This window comes from Numenius arquata, chromosome 8 (assembly GCF_964106895.1).
Source record: "Numenius arquata chromosome 8, bNumArq3.hap1.1, whole genome shotgun sequence".
NCBI classification, from domain to species: domain Eukaryota; kingdom Metazoa; phylum Chordata; class Aves; order Charadriiformes; family Scolopacidae; genus Numenius; species Numenius arquata.
The window spans coordinates 8,486,199-8,511,879 of record NC_133583.1 but is presented as its reverse complement, the minus strand read 5'-3'; the positions used below and the strand labels follow the sequence as shown (position 1 = coordinate 8,511,879).

The window sequence follows — 25,681 nt, the reverse complement described above, 5'->3', positions numbered from 1 at the left end:
AACCTCACAAACCTTGTGATGTATCAGACATCAGATGAAAGAAGCCTCGCAATTGCTTTTGGTTTGTGCTGTTTAATAAAGGGCAATCCATTAGTTCAGAATTTGACCCTGTCTGTGAATAGGAGTGAGAACAAGGATTCAAAGGCATAGTGTATTATGTATTCCTTACCTCATAGTAGCTCTGGACAGCGTTTATAAATGCTTCATCTGCCACAATCTGGGTTTCTCCATTTAGAAAGGCCTGGAAACGATCTTTGATCGTCTGGAGCTGCTGCTTACTTATCTGCAAAACATGCCAAAAGGAGAAAATTAGTCAAGAAAAGTTTATGTATGAGGAAAAAAAACCCCACTAATTCTTCTGCAATATTTTATTGGGATGCTTATGTTGTACACTTCTGCTCTGCTTTGGGGACAGCAGCAATAGATGAGGAATCAGCCACGCGCGGGTACACACACATGGGCTTTTCACCCTGGCAAGTTCATTTAAGCATCATGAGCACCTAAAACCACCCTGAACATCATTTCTAAACAAGTCTGCCACCACAAAATGCGCACAAGACTTTTATCACTTCAGGTAAACCTAAGTCAAAAGCAAGCTGCTCTGCGCATGCTTGGAAGAGATGGTTTCAGTGCAATCTCTTCCCCATTTAGCCTCTCCTCCCCTTCCGAAGATGAAGTTTCACCACCGAACGGGAAGCCTTGAGAGCTGGCTGTTGAAGTCAGCCCTCATCAGGACTCTGAGGCCTTAGTCTTTCCTCATTTGTTTTTCTTTCCTTGCTCATTTCTTTTGGCTTGTCGTACATAAAACACCAGTCGGGACCAGTGCTGAAAGAATTTAATGCCATTTAATGCCAAAGAGATCATACGAGGGCAAACCCGTTCTCCTCATCCAAGCAAGGACTTTCTCTGCTATCTCTGCTGCTCAAAACAGTTTCTGTCCAGCATACAGCTGGTATAACTTACAAGGCAGTTCTAATTTTGGCACAATGACATCAGTAGAAAGTTTACAAGGGTTTGTTCCAGCCTTGTAAGATAACATAGCATTATTTTGCCAATTTATCTGCCAGTTTAAAAACAGATATAGCTAAAAAAACTCCCACCTCTTCAGCTTGTAGCACAGTCAAAGTCACAGCAGCACTTAAGTCACGTACCAACAATGCCAGTACAACATCTTAAAATGCAGATAACACTCATGCTGAAGCACTGCTGGCATTTAACTACAGTTGTGCCTGGTTTACCACGTTGCTACTACAGGTTTGAGGGTAAGGATTAATTTAGACAAAAGAGAAGGAAGAAAACAAGAAAACTTAAAGGGTAAAGAGAACAGTAAGAATTAGGACAACTATTTACTAATGACCAAAAGATCTAGAGAAGAGCTTTTTTTTTTTCTCACTTGTATGCCAGCAGAAGAAATCAGCCTATTAGAATGGAAGAGAAAAATAAAACTAATTGCTCTAAGTGTCTAAAGGGCTTTGAATAAAGTATCAAAAACTACAGAGATCCAAACAACTAGAGCATAACGAAGCCTGGTAAACACAGCTAGTGATAAAAAGCAGGAGAGGGACCACTTGGAAAATGCAATGATAAATATCACCAGATCTAGATGATGCGCCACATGGGGTGTTTAGGGATTGCAGTAACGAACATCATGAATACTGGTAATTAATTCTGCAACACCACGCTGAGGAGGGTTAGTGAGCAATGGCAATTTGATGTGATAATCTGGGATTAGTTTATGCTGGTGCTTATGGAGAGGTGTTCATCAAAGTGACATAAAGCAAGACTCAATATGTTCTGCTTTGGAAAACACGGAGCAGCCTTTGCCATCCCTGCGGGTGCTGGAAAGATGGGTCAATTCCCAGCCCCAAAAGAGCAGCCCACACTTCACAGGGTCTGATACATGCAACAAGGCTCAGCGCCACAGGGCTGGAGCAAGGACCATCCCTCTAACCTGACCCACCTCTGCCTCAGTCAGCATCTGCAACGAGCCTTGTGGAAAAGCACTGTTAAAAGCTCCTTGTTTTAAGGCTGGCAGGATCTAGGTTTTGGCTATAAGAGTCTATCTGCCATGTCAGGCACCTAAAACTCTTTGTGGCATTTGCCAATGGCACCCTAGATATCACGGCATCACCCTTGGGCAACACACAGAGCACCAAACGTAAAGCGGGCCCCAAACCTATCTGAGCTGACGGAAGCTTCTGATGGAATTGAAAAGAAAACTGGGTCAGCAATAAGAGGAGCCAGAGACAATGTAGTGATCGAGTGGGAGACACCTGTGGGAAGGCGCCAGGTCTGTTTTTATTAAGCATTTAATTATCTGCAGGAAGAGAAAAGCAGGATGTTAATTAAATGTATTGACAATTTTGTATTAGCAACCATTGTGAACATCAGGCAGAAACGACAGGACAATAAAAGCCCTAAGAAACCAAGAAAAGAAACAGGAAAACTACAAGTAGCATGGAAATCAGGGTGTTGAGGCACAAGGAAAGATACAGTAAGAGCTCAAATACTCTGAGCTAACAGGCTTTTCATTTGGGATTTTAACAAGGTACGTAGCATTTTTACTGGGATTTTTTTCCAGGTTATTTCTTAGGACAACATCCAGAAGTCCTTACTTGTTCCATTCCTACAATACCATCCACCGGCAATATCTTCTGCTCCTTCCTCAATATTGAATGGGCCACCTTCAAAAGGAGCAATGCTTCTTGAAATTCCTAGAAATTCCCGATACACAGCTCACACGTGAGCTCCCGGGCGCTGTGGAAACGAATCACCGGATTTGTCTCTAGTAGAGTGTCAGTTGCCTCCTCCTCGCCCCCAAGCTCTATCCAAGTATTTTCCCTGCCTAGGGAAAAGCAGATCCTCTCTGATCACACCAGGCTCCAGCGTGGCCCAGTCCACGGCTGACGGGACCTTCAGTCTTCCACCCCCTCCAGACTGTGAAATGGCACTGTGTCTGTGCCACTGTTACAGACGTTATCAAGAAAACTGTCAATCTAAGCCGAAATTAAACTGCTTTCATATTAAAGTGAGCTTCTGCAGTACAGCAGCAGATGCCTGGTGCAGAAAGTCAGCGTCAGCTGGGGAGCGGAGGGTGGTCAGACCCACAGGTCAGCAATATCTGCCCAACATGCTCTACCTCCTGTTTTACGCCTTTTCCCCTGCCCCATCAGGCACCACGGGCATCTCTGCCAAACCCCAGCACCTTCCCGGCAGAGGCTGGACCGGGGCAGGGGAGCAGCCTCAGCCCCAACATCACGCTCCAAAGCCTTTAAGCAGGGCCAAGCAATGCCACCAACCCACCCGCAGCCTTAAAAGACCACATGCCCTGAACACTCACCTGGAAGCTTAAGTGCTTTAAAGGCAGGGGTGTTAATTTATGTCTCTCTATCAGGGGCACCAGTGACCCGGTAGAAATCCATATAAAACAAGCCAACAGCCTCTCCAGATCCAGTAAGGCCACTAAGGGGCCAACACAAACCACTTTTCACTTAGTAACCTGCCGTAGCGTGCTTACCAACAGCGGAAAACAAGAGAATTACTTCCCCTCTGAAGCACATCAGTACAACATCACAGCCTTCGCACCAGCCGCGGCAGGAGGTGAGGCTCTGCTGGGCTGGAAGCCCAGCGGGAGGGAGGTGGTGGGGGCAGAGCCTCCCTGCCCCTGGTCCAAACACAAACCCAGGTGCCGGCGCACGGGAGAGAAGGCAGAGCTGGGAGTAAGCAGGAGCACTGCGGTGGGGAGAATAGGTTTATTCTATTTACCTTCCCTCGCTTTTCCAACCCCTGCTGCTTTCCCCCACAACTGCTTTCCGCCTGTGACAGCCATTAAATAAATAACAGCTATTTCTGCGTTCGACAGAGACTGCAGAACACCCCGTTTGCACCCAGTGACTCTGGACGCAGTGAACTCCCCCGAGTTAATATCGAGGTGTGTTTATGCAGCAGAGCGTTTCACAGCCTCTGTCTGTCTCAAGTATGTGAGTACTTAAGCTGCCAGATATACACATGCATATTAAAAATTTAATTAATTGAGTCAGTGACGATGAACTCCTGGCAGAGGTATTGGGCAGGGCACCCATCGGGCTGTGGGCTGGCATTCCTAGTGGATTGCACGGCTTTTTAGAAAAAGCTTGGCAGAGGTGTTCTCCATAACAGACTAAATTATGGCAAAGAGCTCGCCAGTGACTAGATCTGGGCATCCAAATGCTTCCTACCTTCTTGGTCTAACTTTTTTGGGTTTTTTTAGTGTTTGTTTGGTTTGGTTTTGTTTGTTGTTTTTTTGTTTTGTTTTGTTTAAATTAGAAAAACTGCGTGCACAGCACAACTTTGTGATCTCATAAAATGGGCCGGAACAATCTCTGACACGTACCACGTCCCCGCCAGGGTCATAAGTAAATCACAGTGGCAATTTCTTGAATTTGCTTGATGCAGATCTCTGCGAAAGGCACACCAGCCTCCACGGGACAAACGCTCACCAGCAGCTTTCTTGCTACATGGTATTTTTGCACATATTCCATCTGACTCAGAGCCAAACGCAAACCTGAATGCATGGATCCACGGCACCTTCTCCAGAGCTGTTCCAGCCAGCGAACAGCTGGCACCATCTCCGTGCATCATCTCCAGCCTCTTTCGCCCACACTTGGGGAGCACAGGCTTTGTAAAGAGGAGCTGTTTGGCACAGAAAAGTTCCCTGAAAAAAGTTATACACGGCAACTTGCCTCACTAATCCATCCGCTCTCCGAAATGCTTTGCTGTATCTGAGCACACAGAAATAAATACAGCCGTACAGCTTACTGCTTACGGTCTATATCACACAATAATACAACGTTAGCTGGACTTGGGTTTTGTACACCACACTGCGTCATAGATGAGGCTCAAAGCAGAGCCTCATTTACGTGCTTTGAACTTCGAAGAACTAGAACAACTTCCGCAGATTTTCACTCTTTTAAAGTGAACTTTCAAATCTGCACGTGTGAAGAAAACAAGATGACTTGCACTTACACAGGACCGTTGTCTCTTTCCAAGCTTTGTATGATGCACATCAACAGTATTTAATGTCCAAGAACCGCAGATGACATGCCTTGAAAGCTAGAGGAGAGTTTTATAAGAATTTATAAGACATTTCTTTTGTTATGTTGCAGTGACGGTGGTCCAGCACTGAAACAGGGGCCCAGAGAGGCTGTGGCATCTCCAGCTTTGCAAATTTTCACAACATGATTGCATGAACGTGACCTGGTTTAGGAGGGAGCCCTGCTCTGAGCAAGGAAATTGGGCCAGAGACCTCCAGAAGTTCCTTGCAACCTACATTACGCTATGGCAGTACCATATCCAACAGAAGATTTGCAAGGAGAGGCCATCCTAGATTGTAGATTGCAGATTGCCAAATGTTTAAGGGCGAAACACTGATTTGCCAGTGGCAGGCTACAGAACAACCCATCCACAGCTGCACGTGTACTCAGGCCAGCTAATAAAGCCATATCCATCAACGTGATGCCTGCTGGAATGGCAACCAGATTTTAGCTCTGTAGAAGGAGGTTTTTAAGTGAAAGGCACCCCTGTGGCAGAGAGGAGACCCCCTTTACTGCCACGCTTGAAAGCCTCTGATCGAGGACTGTGTGTTTCGGTGCACTGATGCCTCACAGTGCCCTTGCACCCAGCGCATCCCACTGGAAGGGTCCGCCCTGCAGCTGGGAGGTGAGGATGCACTGCGGTGCTGCACGCTGGTCCCTGATGGCTGTGACCATCAGTATCACCCGTGTCTCACAGGAATCGGTTCAGCTGGGGACTGCAGGCAGTTCCCAGGGGAAGCAGCTCTGCTTTTTGCACAGAGACACCAGCTCCCAGCACATGACTGAGAGCAGCATAAAGCTCTTCCTCCTTAGGGCACCTACTGCTTGGGTACCACCGCAAGGAGGAATATTTAACTGCTCACCGTGCTGTTGTTCTGGGTTTCGTTTTGTAACATCTAATAAATATTTTATTACTCCTCAGCACCAGGTGATTTAGGAAAAAGCTCAACCAACCAATCAAGCATCCCTCATCATCACAGCTTCCCCAGTCAGAAACCCAGCCACGACATGGACAAGGTGGAAGGGAGGGAGGCGCCTGGGGCCAGAGCAGCCGAGCAATGGACTCGGGGCAGAGGCCAGAGGCCCCAGTGACGGGCACAAGACTAGGAAAAAAAACCTATCCAGGTTATTTTGCACTGGAAAAATGCATCAGGTTCTCCCTGCACCAATGCTGCTTTCTCCCTGACAGGAGAGAGGACTACACAGGGGGTGACTCTCATCCCCAGTGTTCGGGGTTTTAATTGCAAGCTCTCCTGGGCAGACACGTCTGCTTCAAAAACTGCTGAATGTTGATGGCTTTTTGCTGTTAACACAAGTGAGCAGTATTACCTGTCAGTCTTGGGGAGCTTTTCCCAGATGCCTAACACCACATTTTTTGGTTGTTCCAGAAGAGTTTAATGTTTGTTACCAGAGAGAGCTCCTTGTGCTTTGGTTTCTGACAGCCACAATACCTCTTTCCAGGGATACTGAGCCAATACGTCCTTTTCCCTTACACGTCCTTTCCTTTCCATTAGTAGATCGCTGTGCACAAACCCACTGATCTATGGGCTGTCTATACAATTCCCTCTTCATGGGCGCTTGATTTCTTGCCTCCCCCCTCCAGCCATGGTTTACAGGCCCTGGTGCATCCATGCTGCCCAGCCTCTCTCCAGCCACGCTCATCCTTTGTGGACAGCAAACAAGAAAAGCACCGGTCACGTCCCCAGCCACCTACCCTGGTGCCACCTTCTCCTCTCTCAGAAAAGGTGCCCACTTGATTTGCTGCAGAGAAAATGACTGTGCAATCGCCATGCCTGGGCTTACACACACGGGGCAGTGAAGGGCACACACCACCCCTTCTGTCTGCAGCAGCTCATGCCCTGCCTTCTCACCCACCTGAGATATTGGGGATGGGTCAGAGCAATGGGGACCCTTCCAAGGAGCAACATTCCAATGTACCTGCCTGTCCCAGGCTCAGAAATCAAGCTGGGTTCGGGCACAAGCAACTCAAACAGCTCCTGGGTTCTTACACACCAGCCCAGCACCGATTTACAGCTCGGACTGAACCAACCTCTCACTCAAGCAGCCCAGCACTATAAGAATAATATCTCCCAAGCTAGCTGTAAATGTCTTCTTCAGCAACATGGCTGAAGGGGTGAGAAACCCAGGAGCCGCCTGCATTGGAAGGAAGTCCCCTCCTCTGCCGAGCTGCAGAGTTGCCACCCAGCCAGTGCCCTACCACCGCACCAGCTCCATCCTTTCCAGGACCTCTCGATACCTCTGACATTACAGGCAAACTCCAGCAGCTTTGCAGCACGAGCAGCGAGCGCTAAATGATTCTGGCGCTTGCTGGAACATTTCTTCTGTAAAGAGGCTCAAGTACTGCTGGATAAGTAATGGGAAGGTAAAACATCGATCTCTTTGGTTAGGCCAGTTGCAGGCAGGGAGCCTCTAGACTGAGCAAAGCAGATCTCTCCTTTCCACTGCCCCAGACTACATCCAGCAGCAGCTTTATCCGAAGAGACAAAGCATGGGCCCTGAGACGCTCTCTTTGAAATACGTGGATACTCTCTTTTTTGTCCTCTTGAACCCCGAGTGCATTTCTTTCATTTCTTTTCTATGATTCACTCTGCCAGCCAGGCATGCTTCTTTGACAAACATGAAAGACCTAAAACGTTATCATGGCTGCTCTTGCTTTCTGAAACACAGTGATGCACAACACTAAAAAAGGAAAGAAAAGCCAGGATTTAGGACTGGGCCTTTGCCATAATGACCTTCTCCCTGGTGCTTTCCAAGCTACACCTTCCTTCTGCAACCTGCCACCACAGGGCAAGCCTAGATGCAAGACACATCAAAAGATACCTTGCCACTGCCTGCTTCTCTTGCTGCCTCTCTTTGTACCAGGTGTGTCCACCCAATGCCCACATGCCAATGCTGCATCTCACCCCCTGCAAAGGGTCCCCTTTTCCATGAAGATCATCCCCTCCTATTGAAAAAAAGCAGCTCTGGCAGCTTCAGGAACTTCTGCTCCTGTCTCCAAGTCTCCATCTCCTGCCGTCTCTCTCTTCTCCTGGCTGGTCCCTCCTCTGCAGCTGGTGTACAAGTGAATAACCCCAAGATGGAGCCACCTGACGAGAGCATAGAAAACTTGGAACTTCTCCCAACTTTGATCTTATTTTACCTAAGCAAGCCATTAGCAGAGTGAGCTTGCAATAGATCTAACAGACTAAGCCAGCCCTGCTGGGTATTTTTCTGTGTATGATCAAACAGATACGTACCCCTATTTTTTACTGATTAATAAAAATATGACTTTGATCTCAGAAGAATGGAGAAGCCAACACAAAATACAAGCAAGAAACAGCAAGGATGAAATACTAGGCCAGTGACTGAGCATGGGCTGAGGGGAAATCGCTGCTCTAAGAAACCTCCCTGGTGACTTCTGCTGTGACGGGAGCCTTGCCTGGTGGGCTCTGCTGGGTGAAACACATCATTGTGATCTGGCAGCTTTCAGCAGAAAGCCTAGCATCATCCTGCCTGTGGTAAAAGTGTAGCTGCTCTGTTAATAAAACAGAAAAAAACAAACCCATAAAAATACTAGCAGAAATACAGCTAGCAAATAAAACCAGGAGGTAGATAGAATGGAGGCTGTCTAGGACGGGCAGAGTAACATACAAAGCCCCCCAACACTGGGTCCCCTCAGGTAGGGGACAAATCCCTTTATTCCCCCAAGGTCTCCTGCAGGCTGGACTCTACAGCTGGATTCTCTCCTCCTCCTCCTCTCTCCAGCCCAAACGCTGTCCTTGCTCCCTCCCAGTCACCCTCTGGTTAACCTCAAGTCTCAAGGGCCACGAATGCAACCACTTACAGAGTCTCCTCTGGAAAACCCTGCTGCAAGGGCCTTGGTCAGAGGTGCAGGTCAAGTCATGTTTGCTTGGACTGGCGTAGGAGCTCTTTGCAAATGCAACAGAAATGGCTTGGCCTGACCTTTTACTCCAACGGTGCAGCACATGTGGTAGGTACAGTCCAGCACTGCTCTAAGACATTAAAAGAAACCCCAAACTTAGACCAGGAAAAAGGATCAAGGAAAGATCCTCCTTCTCCTCTCAAGCCTTACAGACAGCCTTGGAAAATAACATTTTCACTCCTTCTCTTTTTCTTTTGGATGGAAAACAACACATGGTCTCCTGAAGCTTGTGAGTGCTGATGTGACACAGCTTCTGAGACATTACCTCTCATACTTTCATGCCTCAAGACCACGGTGTGCTGCACAGCGGAAGGGCATAGTGTGGAGCTGAAGAACATCACAGGCCATCTCCCATGAGTCACCCATGCCACGTCTCTTGGAAAAGTCAGGGAGAGGCTGTGCTATGAACCTATTAGAATTTATATTTATTTCAGAATATTTTGAGGACAACTTCCAGAACTTGGATGTTTTACAGCCTTACTGACAAAGAAAGTAAAAACATCAGTTTGGGGTATAGATGCTGCACGTCTATTGCCCAGTGGCCTCAAAGCCCTAAGCCTCTTGCTCTGTCACTGAGACAAGAATGTAAAAAACTCAGTTCAGTCAACCACAATTGATAGCTGATACTGTATTTATTTAATAATAAAAATGTTTTGTGCAAAATCTCCTACAAGCTCTAAAAAGGTAGATTCACAAATGATGTCCAGGTTCCCAAAAGAAAGAATGATATAAAAGTGAATGGTTTTACTGAGCTGATCAATGTGGCCAGAGCCCCTTTGACCAAGGACACTCTGCCAGCCCCTCCTGAGCGGTAACTAACAGTGGACAACCTCCTTCCACCGCCCTAGTCAGTGTTATTTGGACAGTACAGTACCTTGAAGTTCAGTAACCCATAAGTGCTGCTGCTACTACACAAGCGCCTTGGTTCTTGGATTACTTTAGAGGCTGCACAAGGCTTGATATATCCTGTGTTTGGAGGGCCCATGCACAATCTAAGGACAGCTAAACACCCATAAACTGAGTCCGAAAAGTGGGTGAGGGATGGGGTAAGAACATAAGTTCTCATGCTGGTGGGTCCCCATAAAAGGAGGGCAGCGTCCCAGGATCCAGGCAAGTGCTTGCTCTTCAACAGCCCAGTTGCCTGCTTCTTTTGTGCTGCATTTGTGAAAGGAGAACAAGAGCACTTCGCTTCCCTCCAGAAGTGGCTACACGCATGAAAAGACTGAGAGCCTCTCACAGACTAGGATGATGGGCTAACCAAGAAGAAAAGCAGGCTACTTTTAGAGAGACACTTTTAAATCACTATTTGAACTATTTTCATCTCTATGTTCCCACTCCAGGCAGACCTTACATACCGCAGAAGCTAATCATCCTTCCTGGTTAATGTATACAGCAGCTCATGCTGACTTGAAAACATTAAACAACCAGAGCTAAAGATCTCCCACCGACATTTCAGATCTCCAAACAAAAAACCCGGTCTTGTCTCTTTTTTATTAAAAAAAAAAAAGGAAAGAAAAAAGTACATTCACCAATTCACCATCACTGGAGTTATTTTTATGCCATTTTCATCATTAAACTCTCACTCTCCTCCATGTCACTGCTATTTTAAAAACAGTTCTTACTGAGCAGAAGCGACAGACAAATGAATGGAGACTCAAGGACTCCTGGTGTGCCCCAGCCTCTGTGAAAGTGCTGTTTTCAGCCTGGCAAAGTTAGCAGGGAAGGGGGCATCTTTGACAGGACTGAATAAGGTAGCAAGAAACAGAGAGAAGCTTCCAGGCAGACAAGGCTGAAATGCTGAGCCCTCCCATGGGCATCCCGCACGCACCTGCTGCCCCTCATCAAGAGCTGGGGGAACCACCAAACCCCCCAAAACAGAGGGCTGCTGTCTAAACCAACTTGAAACTGGGCTGGGAGGGTGGAAGGGCGAGCACACACAGGTCTGAGCAATATTTCTTTTCCAAAGAAAGAACATTTTCAAAGCAACCCATCAAGAGATCTGACCTATTACATGCTGGGGCTCTGGCTAAATACAACTTGTTGAATTTGACATTTTCGCTTATTCTGTGCATGTGCTATGATTTCCAGGAAACAAACAAAAAGAAAGAAAACACCCCAGACTTTAAAGAAAAACTGTTTATGAGCCAAACACATCTCTGATCCAGTAAAAGATAAGCTGTCTCCTTCAGACAGCACTTGAAAAAGGTTCAATCAATCAGTCAAGGCAGAACAGAACTTGTTTCTAGATGGAAAAACAAGAGAGAAAAGGTGTGAAACTGTAGTGCACCTCCTCCTCACATTTCCTGCTAAAGTGAGTAATCTTAGATTTTACAAGGGCACGTTGTTTGGAGCTGGAAAAAAAGTTTGGTAAAAGGTAGTTTGTTCTGAGGCAAACTACTGCAAGAAAACAGAACATTTCAAGTTTCCATCTCCGTTGCCGTGCAGAGACATGGGAATACACCTTTGCATGGAGGTCGGTACCTAACCAAAATAGCTGAGAATGAATGTCTGCTCCTTCAAAGACATTAGAGAACTTTATTTACAATGTTCCACTAGGGTGATTTATTATTATTTATTTTAAGGAAAGGCACGGTTAGAATTATCAATATCAATATTTTGTGTTTCCACGGTCCTAGTCTTTGGACTCAGTTTATATCAGGAGGCTGAAAATGAAAGGGGCAAATCTCCTGCGGCATCACAGAGACAGGGTGAGAGTCCCATGGGGACATACCCCTGGAGGCTAGTTTTAGCTCGAGCAAGTGCTCAAGCAGATTTCCAAGCTCGGAGCTCATTCACTCAGCAGGGGAGGCTGCGGGAAGCAGAGGCCGTTTCTCAGCTTTGGGCTGTAAATATAAATGAAACATAGCTAGGGAAATCGTGTTCACTACGGTGCACACACAGCATGTGTGCTGTGTGTGCAGGTCCCACACTGGCATCAGCAAAGAAGACAATTAGCTGCTTGCATGCAATTAGGTGTGGAGTTCGATAATGGCTTTTAAGATAAGAGAAAGGCCATTTGCTGGCTCTGGAGTCTGCGTCAATAGGTCTGAGCCTTGCAACATGCAGAGATCTGCCAGGGAACTGGTGAAAGGGCAGGTACCTCCAGGGTAAGGCGTTCTGACCATGCATGGTTTGCCACCAGGACCTTCGCCACAGCAAAACCCACCAGTAGAGTGGAAGAAGCAATACCACAACCAACATGTGCTTGGAACCAAACCCTGGGGCATCTTGCAGGGGGAAGAGGGACACCCTAGCTCCCTGACTATCCCTCGGGTGCCTCTAGCTGGCATGATAGCTGTCTTTTGCTTTTCACCTCCTGCCAAGTTTAATTAGAGCTAAATAACACCCGCTCAAAGCTGCTTGCTGTGACCCAGAACCAGCCATCCAGCCCCACGTGGCAGGACCCAACTGGAAAAAACACCTCATGCTGGCTCCCTGGCACAGAGAGCAAACGCAGCCACATCTGGTCCGGTCCTACCTACCTCCCCAGCACCCATCTGCAACCCAGCCTGGAGACAGAGACAGTGCTGCTGAGCTGGAAGTAAAAAGAAAACACACAAGTAAAGCCTTTTTTTTTTTGTGTGCCTTTGATGGCCTGTAGTGCCTTTGTTGGGGACCAAGCGTAAGAGATGTTCAAAACATCCAGCTTTTCTAACAAACCCAGAAAAAATGAAGTTCGGTACCACTATTTTATATTAACTACCTAAAGTCTGGCAATTGTCAACACAACAGTTGTATATGGCCCTACATAAAGATCCGTTCCAAAACCACATGACTACACATTAAAAACTCTCTCATTTAAAGCTAGGAAAGCTGTTTTAGGGATTCCTGTGCACTGTAGTACACTGACGGTCGTCTCAAAAAGAAGAGAGACTCATCTTTCTTCTTTGGGCTTGAGGCAGGATATCTTTAAGGGCTTTGAGTGATGAGCTCTGGGCATTTCTGCTGGGAGGGTTCCTGCCCCCTGCTATGCCCTTCCCATCAGATGAGCTGTCTCCGTTCTTCGGGTTGTGTGCACATAGATGAGAAGTGCAAGATGATGCTAGAAGAGCAGTGACCTGCAGAAGAAGGGGATGTAACAGATGGAGCAAATACCCTCTTCAGCACACCCCCAGAATATGCTGTCCAAGCCAAAAATGCAGATTTCTTATGTCCCTTATGCCACCTTATCGCTGGCTGAAAAAGCCCAGGAGGAGGGAGGAGAGAACGGGCTGTGCACAGAGGCAGGGGAGCACGTTCCTAAAGGGCAGGAGGGAAGAACTGCCTGTTACTACATCTGGTCATGAGTTTGTCTGCACACTGAGAGTACAAGCTGAAACCCCCACAAAAAAGCAACACAGCTACTGCAGATTTGAAGCATAAAATTTCAGAGGAGTGTTTGTAGGAGCAGAAAACACGGAGGAGGAAAAAAAAAAAAACCTAGAAGGAAGAAAAGACAAAATCAAATCGTTCTTCATAAAAGGCAGCTGTGTTAGAATTTGCCTACCATGTTCTCCATCCTGGAGCTTTACTTCTGCCCCCAGGTGCCCTGGAAGAGGTCACTGAAACCGTAAGAGTCAATACCACAGAAAATGGCAAAACGAGCTCCCAAAATGAGCACAATGCATTGAATCACTACTCTTGTTTCCCTCCTCCCAGCAAGCACAAGGACCAGGCTGTGTCCTGGAAGCAGGTCTGTGTGGGCGGCAGCTCCTGGAAGCTCAGTGGCAGTTCTGTTGGGCCGCAGGACCCCGTGTGCTCTGATCCCACAAAACAGATCCCACGCTGTGCTGTACACGTACACACAGTCCCAGAGACTCCAGCTCACCTCAGCCCACAGCGTGGATTGCTTTTTTTTTTTTTTTTTTCCTTTTAAAACTCAAACATTCTTATTAGAAGCCTCAGCCTACGCCAAAGAATTAGAGATAACTGTTACCTGCGGAAATTGGAAGGAAAAATACTAACCTTAAATATCGCTTAAGTAAAACCTGCAAAACTGAGGATCTGGCAATCCGGTCTTTTACCTGAAAACGCCCCAAAATATTTGAACGAGAGGATCTGGGAGTTCCGCTGCTGGTGCTAATTGATGGGCAGGCACCAGCACGGCCAGCGATCGCCTCTCCAGAGACATATTGCACAAGTGGCCCACACAGCCTGCTGGGGAGGAGGCGGCCCTGATTGACAGTTGTGTTGAAGACAAAATGCCTTCACACCCCAGTGGGATAACAGCAGCGAGCTTCCCTGGCAGCCGGGCGAGGGAGGATGCACGCCGTGAGATGGGGAGGGAGCCCTCGGGGCAGAGGTGAAGGCAGGCACTGCCAAAACACCACAGCACCAGCTTCATTAGCTCCTCCAGCATGGCCTGAAAAACCCATCACGAAGAGGGGACCAAGCTGAACTGCGACCAAGCAGGTTTTGTCGAGAAAGCCAGGCAAGGCTGGGGCGTTCACGAAGGGAAAGCATCGGCACAAACAAGCCTGAACCCCTCGGTGCGGCAGCGGTTTCACGCTGGCAGGGCTTTCCCCAGTGATGCCAGCGATAATCTGCCATTCAGCCCCTCCTCGTCTGCAATTTCCAAACTTCAGAGACCTACACACCATGGTTACTTGAGTGGGCAAGCATCCTGCCCACACTGACAGGAGAAGGACAAAACAAGCGTGAAACTTTGTTCCACCTCCAACTCATTCCCAGGCAGGCTTCAGCGCTTGGCTTGACCCACGCAGCAGAGAAAGCTGCCAGGATCCAGCCGAAACCCTGGCTGCAGGCTTGGAAATCCAGAGATTATGCATGCTGTGGCAAACAAAACTCAGCAACAAATTTCCCCCCACAGGAAATCTTGGAAAGAAGAGCCAGGGAAGCTGGCAATAGAAGCCACCTGAGAACTTCAGCAACACCGCCCATCAGGAAGCAAACGGGCAGCAACAGTCCTGGAGAAGACACTTCTTCCCCTCACTGACTCAGAAGTCAAAGTCTTCATCATGAACAAGTCTCTCCAAGCCCGAATGTAAAACCACTGGGCGCAAGACACTCCTCCTGGTTCACACGCATCTGTCTCTGCAATTTCACTTCTCTCTCCCATGCTATCTCCTGGGTACACCTAAGCTCCTTTTTTTCCTTTAACCTTCTACACTGAGACAATTTCTTTTCCAAGTGTGTAGTGTTTTGTTGAGCTTCGGGATTAATTCCTAAGACAATTTTCACAGAAATGTGATTTAAGCAGGCAAAACAAATCCCAATTCATCCAGATACAACAGAGAAGCAAGGAAACTGCAGATAGCATCAGAAAAAAAAAAAACCCAAACACAGAAAGACAGATGTCTTTGCCACGTCGCAGGCCAAGAACAAACAGACATATGCAGAAAGTGCATGACAGAATAAAGAGGCTTATCTTGAGTAACCCAGGGTCTGGCCGACATGAGTAAGTAAGAGCAAGGCACCCACCAGCCTGTCTGGAAGACCAAGGAGACTTCTGAATGGGTCTGGGAGCTGAGCTCTCCGCTAAGCCTGTGCACAAACCCTGTTGCCCACGGGCTGGCATTTGGGTGGGCGACACAGGCTGCTTTCCCTGCTCAGGGGCTGCTGCTGGAGAGAGACCTACCGCCGTAGGGCCACAGAGAAACCCTCTGAAGCACTGCATAAAAGGCTGGAGTTCAAAAGAAATAAGACTTTTCTTCCCTTATTCTTGGCGCCTGCAGAACCAACATTAACCCCCACCACGCTCTTTGGCTTTATGGGCTCTTCCCAAGGAAGAAAATAACAGAACATTAAGCTGGCACAGTACGTATGAAGCAATAGCAAGACCCCTCGCAGTAAAATCTCTGTGTGACACAGAAGGAATTACCTCCACCATCCCATTCCCGCCAATCCTGCAGCATCAGGCTGTCAGACACCGCGCGGGGGGTGTTGTGCTGCTGATGCCAGAGCGTGATTTCCATTAGTGTTAATAGGAACTACTGACAGCAGCCAAGAAGCCAAAAAGCCTCCAATCTCGATGATCGCCTCCGATAAGTACAGAGCTGCATTAAGTCAGCCCCAGCAGCTGTGCCACGCAAGCAATCGCTGCTGCGAGTGTGAGAAAACAGCCAGGACTCAGAGTTCAACAAGCTCCAAGGAAGGGCTGGATCCCTGTTAGGATGGGGAGTCAGAGCTAGAACGGTGCAAACGGCCATCGAGGTGTCAGCAATGCCATAAGCCTACCCCATGTCCAGCGTCCATGTTACCGCTGGTTACAGTCCTTGGGAGCAAGCTGGGAGGAACCAGGTGGCCACCACAGCATTTCTTGTGGCTACTGCAGGAACAGCTACTGCAAACAGCCACCAAGGTCCTTGGGATGGGGCACGGAGGCCGCATTCTTATCCCCACTATTTCTATCCCCAGTGGAAACATACGATAGTTCACGAGAAAAGTATAGGTATGGAAAAATCAGGTCTTAGAATCAGAATACAAGAAGAAACATAAGATAGCTCATGAGAAAACTAGAGGTAAAAAAGAACCCTTGTTCTCAAAAGGTGTTGTTTTGGGGTTTTTGGGGGAGGGGCTGTATCTAGCTTCATTTACACAGCTCTGTAATAACAAGCAACCAGCAGTAAGTATTATTGCTTCTCAGCTAAATGCACATGAACATTTTCTTGGGAGTTGCCTGTAAAGTCCTTGTTGGGCAACCTACTTGTTCAGGTTTCTACTTCCTGCAGACACCCCTGTAGTTGTCAGACCCCTTAAAGCTCAGGATCTCCTAAACTGAGATTTTTTGATTGAAAAAGTTAATAACCCTTGCTCAAACACAGCACCGCATCAAGACCCTGGGGTTGAGCTGCACCTACCTCTGTTTCAGAGTGACACTTTGGTGTTACTTTTGCCTTTTAAATTCTTTATACCGAGGGAAAGATAGTTGCTTTTATTTTCATCGTGTTTTAGCAGACAGCAATTATACAGTCACTGCACCTTTACAGAAACAAATCCCATTCCAAATGTACTCATTTACATCCCCCATCATGGTCCAGCAGTTCAGACAGAAGGAAAAGTCCACCATTGCACCGTCACTTCATGTCATTGAGGCTTTTGGATATGCAAAAGCCTAGAGAAAGTTTATCCCCGAGATATAAACACATTTTTATTATTTAGAGCAAGAGTCAGATACAAACCCGCAGCCCTTTGAGAGCGGATAAACTAGAGGTCAAGGTTATTTTCTTCAAAACAGTTTAAGAAGCAGGTGCTGAGCCTGTGGTGGCCACCTATCGAGCGTGCTACACGAGGCGAGTCGCTGGCATATCCTTGACCCTTGCAATTTGCAGCAAAACCATCAGGTCTCACAGCAGATCCCCTGCCAGTTTGGAGTGTCTCCCCACCACCTCCACCACTCATTTCTCATCAGCTCTCCACAGACAGCAACAGATCATTGCACCCTGTTACTTACGCCACAGAAATTTAGACTCGAGGAAAAATAGCCATAACAACACTACATCACTTAAGCAACCAACTTAGCTGACTACATCAAATTCTGCCTGAACTGCTGGCAAGAGCAACAGACCCTTAATTAAACTAACTAGCCCTGAGCCAGAGAAATACATTTTTCCTGCTGATTCACTTGATAGGAGGCAATGGTGCCGAGATCACCTTCACAATCCAAAGCACTGCTGTGTGCTTCTCTACAGCTCACTCAAATCCCTTTGGTTGCAAATGCCTCTGCAGCAGCCTGGGTTTCCCAGGGACCTGCCTTGCCCCATTTGCACCCAGCTCAGCAATCCTGAGTAACATGCTCTGACGTGCTCTGGGCAATCCTGCTTCAGCAGGGGAGTTAGACTAGATGATCTTTATGGTCCCTTCCAACTCTAAAAATTCAGTGAAAATTCAGGGTTTATTTTTACTGCTGATAACTGGACTCTCACGGCCTCCCTGTACTGCTCACTGCAGAATGGAAGTAAAGACAAACCCCACCAGCTTGTGCCCCAAGGTACTTGTGACTCGAATAATTTCACACGATAATCCACGAGAGGCAGGAGCAGTCCCCTTCACAGGGCTGTGTCAAGGACACGAGGCTGCATCCCTTGGGCATGGACTGATGCTGAGCTCTGGGAGGGGAGCCCAAGCTCGGTGCAGGGGCGGGAGAGAGCATCCCCCCCTCCCACTGTACCTGCACTTGCCCACATCAGGTTTGCCATCCACCTTAAAAAAAGCCAAGCTCTTCATGGGAGCAAACTGCTGCAGGGAAGAGACACCGCTTTGTGCCACCCAGCATGATGCTCCATCATGTGGCACTGTCCAAGCCCACACAAGGCATTATCTTTTACTACACACTGACGTGAGCTGCATTTTTTTAATGCTTTTTTCTTTTCTTCTCGAAAGGAGCTAATTAGAGTAGGAAAGGATCTCTATGGCTCTTACATGTATGACTCCTGTACTTCTGAGATTTTTAATTTGTGTTATGCGACTACCGTGCACACACTGTACTTGGAATTATATAGCACATAACCTAATCAAACAACACTGAAATCACCAGGTAGTTAAATCCCGCTGCGATAAGCAAGGAAAACAATTTTGTGTGGGCATGGCAAAGTCTCCCTTGCACCTCGGTCAAAGTGGCATCTACTACCAATTATCAAGTTGGCAAAACGTACCCATTACTGAGGGAAATGGTTTAACTCAGCACGCAAAGTGCTTGGCTGGGGGTGCATTAAAGTCATTTGCCCAGCCGTCGGTACAGCGGACTACAGGCTGAGCACAACCAAAGGGAGGGGCATTGAGTTGTAAAAATACCCAGAGCATCACACAGAGGTGGGTAGACGAGGGAAGGGACAGAGGGGGCACCCTCCTTCCCCTGGAGCACCCCGGCTGGCACCGACCACCTGGAGAACCCCAGAGAAGGGAGCAGGAGACAGGCAAGAAAGGTGAGCCTGGGGAAGGGCTGTGGGAAATGCACACAAAGCCTCGAGCAGGGAGACGCTTTGAGGACAAGAGTCCTCAAAGTACAGAAAAATCTGCTGCAAAGAAGAAAATAATTCATTCCCTGCCTCCACGACAAGAAATTAAAGGTATTTGTTACAGGAAGGAAGCCAGGCTGGACACTGGGGACAAAGCCCCATCCCAGTAAGGATGCAGATGCACGGGAGGAGGTGGCACAGGAGCCCATGTCCCTGCATCCTTGGTGGGACTGGGCAGACAAATCCCACCAGGAATGACCTGGGCACGCTCAATCCTGCTTCAGGGGAGGAAGATGATCAGATAGCCTAAGGTCCTTCCAGCCCTATTTTTACAGGATTTCTACTCTTGACTCCAGCTACCCGGCCATTCCTCACACGTGGCACCCCGCAGCGGCCCTCGCAAGAGGTGCAGGCTATATTTATTCTGGTACATTGCAGTGGGAAGCTTTAATCTGTGTAATCGCCTCAGAGAAGATTTCATTCAGCGAGGGGAAAGCAATTACTATTTCATTTGCAACCGGTTGCCTTCCCAGGGTCTTCAGGTCTTCATCTATCAGAGCTGGAGGGTCCTGTCAGCCCCTGCACCTGCCTGGACTTTTTGTGTGTGTGTGTGTGTGTGTGTGTGTGTGTGTGTGTGTGTGTGTGTGTGTGTGTGTGTGTGTGTGTGAGAGTGATAGGTTCATGCCTCTGACAAATGTATCTGCAGACACTCAAGGTTTTTAGCCCCTGTTCAAAGCCAGTTTTCCCCTCCCAGCTGCTATTGCTTTTATCTGACAGCATACACCCTGCATGCAGAAACCAACTGGATATAATCCTAGATTAAAGGGATTGTAACGCAGAATTAAATACAAGCCATACCCTTGATAGGGCCCGCTGTCGTCATTCCCCAAGCACAGACCTCGGCTGTTTAGAAGGTGGGCAGATGGTGGCGTTTCGGATACTCTCTGCAGCTCCTGATTTTCCTAGACAGGCAGTTACATCTCCCCTCATAGGTGGGAGGAGAAAAAAGAAAAAAAAAAAAACCACAAAACCCAGTCCTTAGCATTTCCATATGATGCTGCACTAAAATCCCATTGGAATTTCACTCTGGAAACTAGAAACTAAAATCCTGATGGCTCCAAACTCTTGGGAGGACCCTGTTGGAGCTGCTGCACCTTGGTGCTAAGAGTGTCCGTAATCCCACAATGACCACTCCAGGAACTGCAGGAAGGTGACAGTGGCCTGTAACAGGCAAGCAAAGAGTCCCGAGGAAAGGATATTCATTGTCTAGGGCAGCAAGGACCACAATAGCCGAACAACGCAAAAGCCCACCAGGAAATCTTTATGACTTTATCTTACCTCAGGAAAGCCACAATATACTTATATGCACAGCTGCGTATTAAAAAAAAAAAAAAAAAGGCACTTTAATCTTCTGCTCTTTGCAGCCTGGCAGCCAAAGCAGCTTGACTCAATAAAAAGACTTGAGAGCTGTGAAAACTACATATTAAAGGAGAAAATTTCCAACTGTCTTTCTCTTGTAAATTGTGGAAGCCAAAAAATCCAACCCTAAAATAAAGACGTGCCTGAAGGTAGCAATTTTACAATCAGCAACATAATGATTTATATCACTGCTGTCATCTTTGTTGGGGAAAAGGAAGCCAGGTATTGTGATCATTAGCTTTTTGATACAGATGATCTTTTTAAATGAGGAAAAACACATGCATTTTAATAAGGAACTGAAGGAAACAGTCCCAAAATACTAACAGAAGAATCTGCAGCTGATGCCGAGATTTGCAAACACAGGAGATGAATATTCAAGCCGACGCTATCATTGGCGGCATCCTGAGCCACTGCACATCCCTGAGTCAAGGTGTTCCAGGTGTTCAAGGCCAGGCTGGATGGGGCTTTGAGCAACCCGGTCTAGTGGGAGGTGACCCTGCCCAGGGCAGGAGGTTTGGAACTAGATGATCTTTAAAGTCCCTTCCAACCATTCTATGGTTCTGTGAGTCCATGTGTGTAAGCCTCACTTCACTTTGAAGCCAGCAACCCCGCACCCTTCCAAAGTACATGTCCTTGTGCCACAGGCCCTGAGCGGGCACAGCCTGGAAGGTGGCCCCACTCCCACCGAAGCCTGTGGGTGTTTTTCCATGGGTCTCAAGGCGCTGGTCCCCAACAGCGAGGTGCCATCACTCCTGACCAGGACAGGGCTGCGCACAGCACTGGGGGTCCCCAGCATCCCACTGACATCAGGCACAAAACAGCAGCACTGGGTCCCACTGAGTGACAGCGGATCCAGGCTCTCATCTTTAAACAAACTGGAAGCTGAGACATTCCTGTCTCTTTTCCCCAGAAAAGTCCCAGAAGTAAAAGCCTGGCCTTGCTGGTGCCTGATCTCTAAGATCCTGCCTATGCCTTGGTAGACACACATGAAATTGCAGGTGTAGAGATGGGAGGCAGCTGCCACTGCTACTGTCAAAGGATTAAAAATCAACTGAACTTGACCTTTAATGCTAAAATTTAAAGCCACGACCTGGCTTCTCATGCTTCCATTCCCTAATGTAACCATAATCAGATTTGTGGCTGAGATCAGAAAACTGTTTTCAGAGACCAATTTACATGCAGCCTTCAACTAGCCTGGTGATATGACAGAAAGGACATCAGCAAAGACTTTCTTAAGCCCCTGACAGAGCAGGTTTGAAGGTGGGAGGCATTTTACAGTCATGGAACAGGATTTTCTGCAGGTGATATCAGCGGTACATCAACCTGTGCTGAATGCTTGCAGAGAAAAACAGCAGAGAAGTCACTGAGGGTTCTCAGCTGGGATGGGAAATCCATGTACAGGAACTCCAAACCAAACAAGTCTCAGGTTCCAAAATCAACCAGCTCTCAACACAGATGAAGAGAATCAAGACCAAGTACCATGCTTTCCACTGAAAAGTGTTGATGGCAACAGAATTTGTACTGTTTTCTGAAAGTAAGTCTAATTCAGTATGGTTCTACCCCATGAAACCTGTGGGAAGATGGACGAACACCATCAAACCTTGCGTCTGGCCCTCCTCCTGCACAGCCCATCTCCTTTTGCCCAATGTAACCAGCCAACAGCAGATGAAGCCTTGATCTAAGTGCCAAGATGTGCACCTGCAGCTGTGTCGAGTAACACAGAGCCACGTGCCAAGCAGGGAAGGGCTAAGACACCTCTCATCCTCACTGACACAACAGGGAATGTGACTGCCAACCACCCTTCCGTCAACAAGCCCTCCCCATCTCCGTTAAAGTCACACCAGCACCTCAGACACAGCCCTCTCTCACTTTTGAGTCCTCTGCAGGAAGTTGTGGGTATGCAAGGGAGCCAGGATCAGGTCTAGAGCATCCCAGTGGAAGGGCATTTCCCACAGCCAGGTATTGAGCCCTTCCCCGCTTCCCGATTTCGTCTCCGCACAAGAGCTAGCACAGATCTCGGGTGCTCACCTGGGACTTCATCCTGCTCTGTGCAATACTGCTAACAACAAAAGCTAACACCAAAACCTCCAGCGAGGCAAAGAGAACCAGAGCACAGCCCCAAACATTAGTCACTACAAACACTCTGCGTAAGCTGAAGCTGAAACACGTGGGGCACATTTTAATTTACCTTCCTTTAATTATGAATGAATGTCGGTTTATCTGGTGTTTACTCCAGAGCAATAAAAATTCATCCAAAATTATAAATCCCCCTGCAAAGAACCATCACCAGTGGATGCCGACCTCAACCACCGGAGCCAGTGCAAGCAAGTGGAGATACCTTGGAATGCCAAGAGCTGACATTTTTCACGAAGGAACCCCACCCAGGAAGGGAACAGCGTGAGGAAGGATTGCCTGGATTCACCAGGACAAACGATAATCATCGCTCTGATCTTGGGCTGCAATTGATTAGTTATGAATACACACCACCAGCAAGGTACCATGCCAGGGAAAGAGCTTTATTGGAAAGGCGCAGGAACAGACCCCAAAAGCAGAGCGCTTGCAGCTCTCCAAAACATAACCCTAAGTGCCCATTGCAAATGGAAGATTATATTTTCCTGCTCATGCTGGACAGAAGGGCAAATGATATCATTAAAGCCCACATCGCATCTCAAAGTCCTTGGAGGGAAGGGAAAGTGGTACTTCATATTTCTATAAAACAATTAGTATTGACAGAACGGACTATAATACAGCACTCGACCCAGAAGAGTAATTAACTATCACGGCAGCTTGCTTACTGGATGCAGATAGGAAGCAAGGAGGCAGCAATTAGAGAGCAAAAAGGCAAGCCAGACACATGGATTTGCTATAACGAGGTATTGACCCACGAGCCCTCTGCGCAGGTGTCTGATGAGACATCACGTACCCTATGTCGGGCACCAGAGCATCCCCAGCACAGCCACCAGCATCTCCCCGGGCAGGACAGGGAAAGAGCTCAAGCCCAGCACCGATTCAGGAGTGCCTTCCCTGCACAGGTTGTACTCGGCCTCTCTTCCCTTTTCCTTGGTTTCTCTGTGCCTTAAATAAGAGGATGGCTATAAGCCAAGCAGAGAGCTCTGGCCGCCAACAACATCAGTGGTGAAAAAGTACCAGCGATGTAGGAAGGTGCCTGGGAAATTATCTGCAAGATACCACATACCATCAAATACTTTTCCACTGAAGTTCAAGGTAACTGGTTTCAGCACCCTTCTAATTTGCAAATCTCTGAATAATCCTGGAAACCGAAGCCTCAGGGATCGCTGGGGCTCCTTGCATACTGTTTCAGCCTCAGGATGCTTGGCTTTAAATATCTTCGGAGAGAAAAGACTTCCACCTCAGTTTGGGGTCCAGAAAAAAAGGACATCAGGTGCTCAAACCTTCAGCGTTTCCCCACCCAAACCAGAGAGATATTGTGGATCTGCCTCTAAAAAGCTTAGGAAATGCACCTAGCAAATAGGCTTTTCAATATAAACTTAGTAATAGCCCTCTAAGCCTGCTCCTCTAAGGAGACAGTAATAAGATCACTGGTGCTCTTTAAGAAAGGAGGGAACCACGGGGGAAGAACACGTCCCTATATTGCCAGCATCACAGCACCAAGAGCATTGGGGTACAAGGCACCACACTCCAATGTCTGGGGCCAAGGATTTTGGTGGGTTGCCACTCCATACCCACCATACCCTTGGGTAGCAATATCCCATCCTTGAGAGGCACCAATTACTTGCTCTACCTTATTCCCAGCTGCTGGGAACATCATCCTGGCACAGCCCTACCGCCCTCCTTGTCTCTTTTCAGGCAGATAAAGCAGAAGCAAACAGTGTTTTTGATCCTTCAACACCTTTTTTCCACCTCTTCCCCTTCTCCCCTCTTTTCCCACAGGAGGTTTCCAGTGCTGACTGGTGATACCCCTCCACAGGGCAGCTGCCAACACGTGGAAAACCAGTCCATGTGATGCCATCACATTTATACCCACACACGAACTTCTGGCAAACAGCTCACAAGTTGGGCTGGAACTCTCTGAACAAGCTGGGAAGGAAAACAATACTGCTGCAGGGTTTGCTGCAAGCAGTTTAGGACACGAGATCTGCTGGGAGACAGCAGTTTAGCAACCAGACCTTCCAGAAACTAAGCTACAGAGACCTCAGGGTCAAAGCCACGATTCCCACCTGCCAATGCCAAACCTTGCCCAGCAGCTGAGAGCAGCAGCATCTCCCCGACCACCTTCTCCTGTCAGAAAACCCCAGAGGGCAGTAGGGAGAACGCCATGGATGCAAATATGGCATTGAGGTCTTGGACACAGGGATTTCAAGGCTGGAATTCTGACAAGCCTTTTTGTCATGCTCCCTGTCCACCTGGGATACAGCACTCACACCAGTTTGCTATCGCGGTACATGCCATTTCAGTCATTAGAGCAACAGCAGCCGCTCCAAGGCTTTCTGGTGGCAGAGACCAGGAGGACACCAGGGAGGACACAGTGATATTATTTAGAAGATGCATTAAGTCAAATCTCATCAGCTCCAGGGAATCCCGGCCTGGTTCTGAAGTCGCAGCAGCTGAGGACAGACAGTGCCACAGAGCTGCTGCCACGCGGATGACAGAGTCCTTTAAAAGCACTTTATTTTCACTTTAAGAGCACTTATTTTCATTTCCTCTCTTCCCAAAATGCTATTGTCAACCCTGATACACTAGGATGCGAAAGCCTTGTTTCCCCTGGAATATTCCACCAGTATTCCACCTTTGCACTCCTGTTCCATGCAGCGTTAACAAAGTAAACCAGACCTTGGCCCCAGTGAAAATGATGTGACTTTTTGCCACCGAAAAGTCACAGCTCTACCTCACCTCAGCGTCCCAGCTCGTATGCAAAAGCGGTGCCTGTTTTCACAACACAATTAACTGTAGCAGCAGGTAACAGCCAACACACAACTCCTGCCAACACAAATTTGCTGGTTTCATCTTGGGACCTACTCCTCTGCTGATAGAGCTCAATATTGCTCCACCAGCATCAAGGAGCAATGAGACAGGCAAAGGAAACCACAGATGAGTGAAAACTGACAGCAGCAAACCAAAACACCCTGGTCCTGCTGCAGTCGTTGACAGATCGTATTTAGGTACCAAATCAGGTCTAAGGGAGAGGGCAAAGGAAGCCAGCAGGATATGGAATAAAATCTGGCAGCTGCAGTTCTGGTGCCAGAACGGCAGCGGGACAGGACCACGGCTGGACGGCGCCGAGGGCAGAGGCAGCTCCGAGGCACTCGGGTCCACCCCACGCTACTTTACTACTACTACGCCAAGCAAGCAGCTCTCCCCCCTCCCTCCTC

At 47.9% G+C, this 25,681-nt stretch overlaps 1 protein-coding gene across 9 annotated transcripts in view; it reads right to left on the bottom strand.

Annotated features, from left to right (window-relative positions):
* The window catches only part of CADPS (calcium dependent secretion activator), a 218,268-nt gene that overhangs the window by 176,023 nt on the left and 16,564 nt on the right, over positions 1–25,681 (bottom strand). For all 9 annotated transcript variants that reach the window (XM_074151901.1, XM_074151904.1, XM_074151902.1 and 6 more), the window contains exon 2: positions 170–283. In XM_074151901.1, the coding sequence (XP_074008002.1) occupies positions 170–283 (114 nt within the window). The remainder of the gene's footprint in view (positions 1–169; positions 284–25,681) is intronic.